Source organism: Trachymyrmex septentrionalis, unplaced genomic scaffold (assembly GCF_001594115.1).
Source record: "Trachymyrmex septentrionalis isolate Tsep2-gDNA-1 unplaced genomic scaffold, Tsep1.0 scaffold2, whole genome shotgun sequence".
NCBI classification, from domain to species: Eukaryota; Metazoa; Arthropoda; class Insecta; order Hymenoptera; family Formicidae; genus Trachymyrmex; species Trachymyrmex septentrionalis.
In genome coordinates, this window is record NW_017305179.1 from 2,610,002 (window position 1) to 2,615,690 (window position 5,689).

Sequence of the window (5,689 nt, forward strand, 5' to 3'; positions counted from 1 at the left end):
TGGTGTGTGTTCCTCCAAGAGATGCTACTAACTAAATCTAACCTTGATACGCGCCAGTAGTGCCATCAGCAGTGACTTTGCACGGACTTTTCGAACGACCCTCGTATATATATATATATATATTGAAAAATAAGATCAAATTTTTAAAAATAAATATTAATTGCGAGATAAGCCTTCTTTTTACATATTCAATAAAACATAATTTGAATTTTCTTAAAAAGTGAAATGGACAACCCATTTCCTTTGATTGTGATTGAAATCAGCTTCATTAACATCTTGAAAGTTACAAGTGTTTGGGAATATATCTGTAATATATCGATAGTGATATGTATCGCTTACTATTTTCCAAAGATATCCGTCAATGATAATTCTTATAATATGTATCTATATATTTACTACGTAAATAATACTGATTCTTGAATACCGATTTTAATACATTAGTAAAGAATTTTTTTACTTGCACAACTGATGATTCGCTGCATAAACAATATTTTTACGCTAGCCATTAGTATACTTTATACATATATGATGATCATAAGGACAATTATATCATCGTAGTACGAGTTATTGAGGATAGTATCTATTTGGATCTGAAATAATTTGAACACACTAATTGTCCGCGCTGGTATAATTGACTTTTATCGCGCGATTAACGAATCACGGCTCTTAGTATCGATAAAATTACGAGTATACGTTATCATCGTGATTGACGATGGTGAATAAACTGAATAAAGGAATAAGAGAAATACAAACGAGAAATATTATAATTATGTATCATTTGCTCGGCTTTTTTTTTACACTGCTGTCATAACACTCATTGCACGGTTTTACAGCATTGGAAATTTTGAATGCATTTAAAAATCGTTTTCCAGCGTATCACATAGTTTAATGTATTTTTTGCAATATTATTATTATTGTTGTTGTTATTTTTATTATTACATCATAATTCAATCAATCATTTCTCGTTTCTTATTAAAGAGTTATTTCTATTAAATTCTAATTACTTGGAGTCGAAATTATAATAAAAATAATGGTGGCATGTAAAAGTATGTAGTTAATAAAATCTTACGTAAGTTTATTGATAAATGACAATATGAATTAATGTACATTAAACTTATCAGTCTGCACGTTTGTACAGCACAAACATCCTCCATGCGCTTGTAATTAAAGAATATTAGTCAGACTAGAAAAAAGTGTTGAATGACTGTAGTTCTACATACATGTGCATATATCGTGACAAGTAATTTGGCTTTAATAAACACTCTATATATGGCAAAGTTTTTAGTTAAAAAGATGTTGTAAAGAGAATATTAGAAATTATCATACAGATGATCCTATAAATACACAAAATTTTATCTTACTCCCTACATATCCCAATTTAGAAGTAATAATATGATGGAAGATAATAGATAAGATCAAACATGTATATATATATATATATATATATATACATATGTATGCATAATCTTTTTTTCGTTTCGTAGTACTACTATTTCGTAATTTAATATGCAAATAATTTCTGTATCCGGTATCAAGGATCATCTGCAGTTAATATAATAATTGTGCATATATTTAATTCAACATCATCTCTCTTTATGTACGTTAATTGTGTTTCTGTTGCCTTTCTTGTCATTCGTTTCGCTGATTCGAGCGAATTCACGTTGAGTCGACGTTACGCTTGACTTATACTACTTAAAAGAGAAGAACCTAGCCTGTCTCGAAAAATGTCCCGACAGTCGAGCAAGCTGTGAACTCGAATAAGAATATCGAGTGAGAAAAAGGAAAAACAAAAGCAGAAAAAGCTTAGAAATTACGGATATACCTTCTGATTTACGCCGCATGCAAATTCAGAATTTGTAAAGATAACGTCGTCGATGATACTACGTAAAAACGAGATACGTTATCGCGAGCACGACGGTCAAAAGGCGACGTTTGATTGCGCGTCTTATCCTTAATATTTTAGTCCTTAATATTTTCTCTGACAGAGGAATGTATCTTGGTCCTGCGCGTTCAAATACTTCAAAAAAAATTCCAGCGATGTGTGTGTGTGTGTGTGTGTGTGTGTGTGTGTAATCGATTAAAGATCTTGGTAGGAGCGCGAGTGTATAGTTTTCTGCTGAAAAACGGAGTTTCGGGGAATCCTTTGAGTGGGTAGACCGGATGGTCCTCGAACATATATATAGTGCACCGGGCTACGCAAAATCGTCTTCGGGCTCCTCTTCGCGTGCTTCTTCCCCTTGTTGTTATCCAATTTGGATGAGGTAATCTTGAGATTTTGAAAGGCCCGTCGTAGAGTCTCCGCTGTGGAGGACCTCTTAAGGGAGTCGCTATCGCTGCTGCTGTGAGCGTCCGAAGGACTGGAGGAGTAGGATGAGGGTGAGGTACTACCACGAGGTAGACTCCTGACGTCTTCGGAAAGGCTCCAAATGCGCTCCGACGATCTCTGCACGCTAGTGTTGAGCCGCTCCTGCGATCGCGTCGTTTGTCTTCGCAGCCGCTCCGGGTAGCAATACGTTCTGGGAGAGGACTTACTGGATCTGCATAAACGTTCGTTGCTATCGCGTCGCGACAGACGTCCGCCGCTTCTGAGACTTCCGCCGCTGCTGCAGCCACTGTCGGTGCTGCACTCGTCATCATCAATCTCACCCACGGATGGTGTTCTACCTCGATGATAATGATGATGATGATGATAATGGTAACGGTGATGATGATGATGATGATGCTGATAATAGTGATATTGATGATGCTGTTGGTGGTCGGTCAAATCGATCACTTGCGTAGACTCCTCCATGTCATTTGACAGTTGACGTGTGTCTTTCGTTTCAAATCACACGCTTCTATCTATATAAGACAACAGAGAGGTATCTCTCTCAAAGGACTAGGCAGACGCGCAGCAGATTGCGCGGTATCTTGTATATATATATATGTTTATATCATGTATCTTCCACGCGCGTGGACCGTGGAAGTGGGCCTCAAAGTCGAGATCGAGATAGACTTTCGTACACAGAAAAGCACTTGTTCTACTCGAATATTTTCCGCAATTCCAAACTATATATTTCCGTCGCTAATTACAGCACAATTACGCTATATTGATCTTTCTCGATCGATAGATAACTCGATCGCTTCCTTCTCCTCCTCGTCGAGACGATTATGCGTCTTACTCGAGAGATTAAACTGAGTACGATCCGCTCGACACGCGATCTTTTATACCCTCGCAGGTGAACGCGGGAACGCGCGCATGCCCTGCCCGCTGTCACGCCGCGCCGCGTTGCGCCGTCCACGTGAGAAATTGAGAATCCGTGCGATGCCGAGCCGAGGATGTCGATTGAGGAAAGCTATATGTTATAGAGTCGTGCAGAGCGATAATGGAAATTTGCAGTATTTCCACCAGCGGTAATGGAGCTACACATACGTATAAGATTCGAGACGAGAGTTCAGTTTTCTGTTCTGAAATTTCGAAAAGAACATCTACCACACAATATCGAAAAAAAGGATAATAACAGTAATCACACACCGTTTGAGATATATCTGATTTTTTTTTCACGATTACATTTTATCCTGTTAATGACCAAATCAGCTTAATTTTGAAAAATAAATATAACATTATATTCTATTTTACGTATTACACAAGGGAAATACATAGGTAACACGTGACGTTTAAACAAAGTAATTTATTTAAATATTTAATATAAATACTTGAAATTAATCTTTTATTTAGCAGCTTTAGATGTTGCATGTATATTATTGAAAGGACTGAGAAGAAGCGCAATAATAATATAGCTCTAATATTTTCTCTCTCGAGTAAATTAAAAATTGTTCATTACTATATATAAACTCTTTCTTTTCCTCTTATATCTTACAAGTCATCAATTGACACTCTTTTCTGGTATTATTGATTATTCACTATAATTACATCGCATATACGATCGTGCAATTTTTAATATTTCATAGCAAGGTTCCGATATCGGATATAATTATAGCGATCAGATAACGATGATCCCGTAACCGAATATCCAAAAATATGTATTTAATTTAATACTCTGGGAACGCTGTATTCTCTTTCTCTCATTCTCTTTCCGACCAATTTTCCCTCTCTCTCTCTCCCCCCCTCTCTCCCTCTCTCTCTCTCTCTTTTTCTCTTTCTCTCTCTATAACACAGATCTTGAAAACTAATTATACTTCGGTCACTGAACTTACCGATCCATTTCAAGGGGTGGATGTACCTGAGAGAAAATGTATTTTTGAAAATACAATCAATATATAAATTTATAATGCCCAGGTTTCAGGTAGCTCTATTTGATCCTCAACCAAAAAAATATCTGTATTATATGCATTAAAGGAGTAAGAAATTAATTTTGATGATCACACACGCATAACAAAAAAGATACATGTGTGTGTGTGTGTGTGTGTGTGCGCGCGCGCGTGTGTTACAAATTTATTTTTACATTCTACGATTACACTCTACATACAGATATGTATATCTAAATTTCATTTTTTTCTAAGACAATTTATTATCTAAAATCTGAAATGCTAGATATAGAATTTGTAAACTGAGAAAATCATATATGGTATATGTGTATATATTAAATAGATCAATAAGAAAAATTGTAATAATATTCTGTTTAATAATATGGCAAAAATGACTATAATAATGTATAATTATACATGTAGAAATGGAAAGAAACGGATTACTTTAACGTTGTCTCGAAGACACGTAGCCGTAACATTCAAAATGTAATTAATGTACGGCGAATTTGATTAGACGCACCAGTGCGCACTGAGTACGTTCAATCGAATTATAATTGTTACAATTGCTCATATTTAATCAACTGGCTGATATTCTGACATTGAATAAATTTAATTCACGTGGCGACAGAAACGTGTAGCACTAGTTATATATAAACTATTATAAATTGATACTTTCAGCCCGTTTCTGCTTCCAATGCCAATGCCTTTATGTAGAATAGAATCAATAACGCGATACAGAACGTTTGCCTACCATTTATCAACTCTATTAATAATACTATTAATAATAGAATAGCGAAAAAATTTCAATGATAGAAATGCACGCTAATATATTATACATACATATGTGTGTATATATGATACATAATTATATAATAAATACATAGTACTTATATATTGTAGTACTTATTGCAAGATGTTCGTGGATGAAAAGAGTGATTCTATATCAAAAAATAAGTTGAAAATGTAAAATAAAATTTTTTCATATCTGTACATACTCGTATAAAATGTATCTGAATTTTCATATTTAAATTTGATCTAATTCTAAGATAAATGATCGTTACAAAGTTATAACTTTGGAAGTTGCACTTTATATAACATTTAAATGCAACGTGACTTTAATTTATAGATTCTAATTCTCTGATAAATAGCTGTTATTTCCTTAAATGCAATGTATCGTTAACGTTTGATCACGTGCCGCGATACAAAGTCATATAAACAAGAGAAAGAATATTTTTCGTTCACTCTATACGTTTATATCACTATATTAAAAATATATAATAGATAAAATTCTATTTTAAATTTCGATTCTAAAATTCTATTCATAAATGTTATTTCAATAATTAATTTTATATATAATGCTAACAACACAGTAACAACTTAATGAAAAAATGTATTGTAAGATCTTACAAAGAATGAATTAAACGGACTGAAATTGTCACCT

General features: G+C 34.1%; 1 protein-coding gene across 1 annotated transcript; it reads right to left on the reverse strand.

Annotated features, from left to right (window-relative positions):
* Positions 1 to 1,485: 1,485 nt before the first annotated feature.
* On the reverse strand, positions 1,486 to 3,158 carry LOC108747379 (SKI/DACH domain-containing protein 1-like). The gene has a single exon (XM_018484803.1). It carries the CDS (start codon positions 2,789 to 2,791, stop codon positions 2,078 to 2,080), a length of 714 nt encoding a protein of 237 aa, XP_018340305.1. The 5' UTR covers positions 2,792 to 3,158; the 3' UTR covers positions 1,486 to 2,077.
* Positions 3,159 to 5,689: the final 2,531 nt, after the last annotated feature.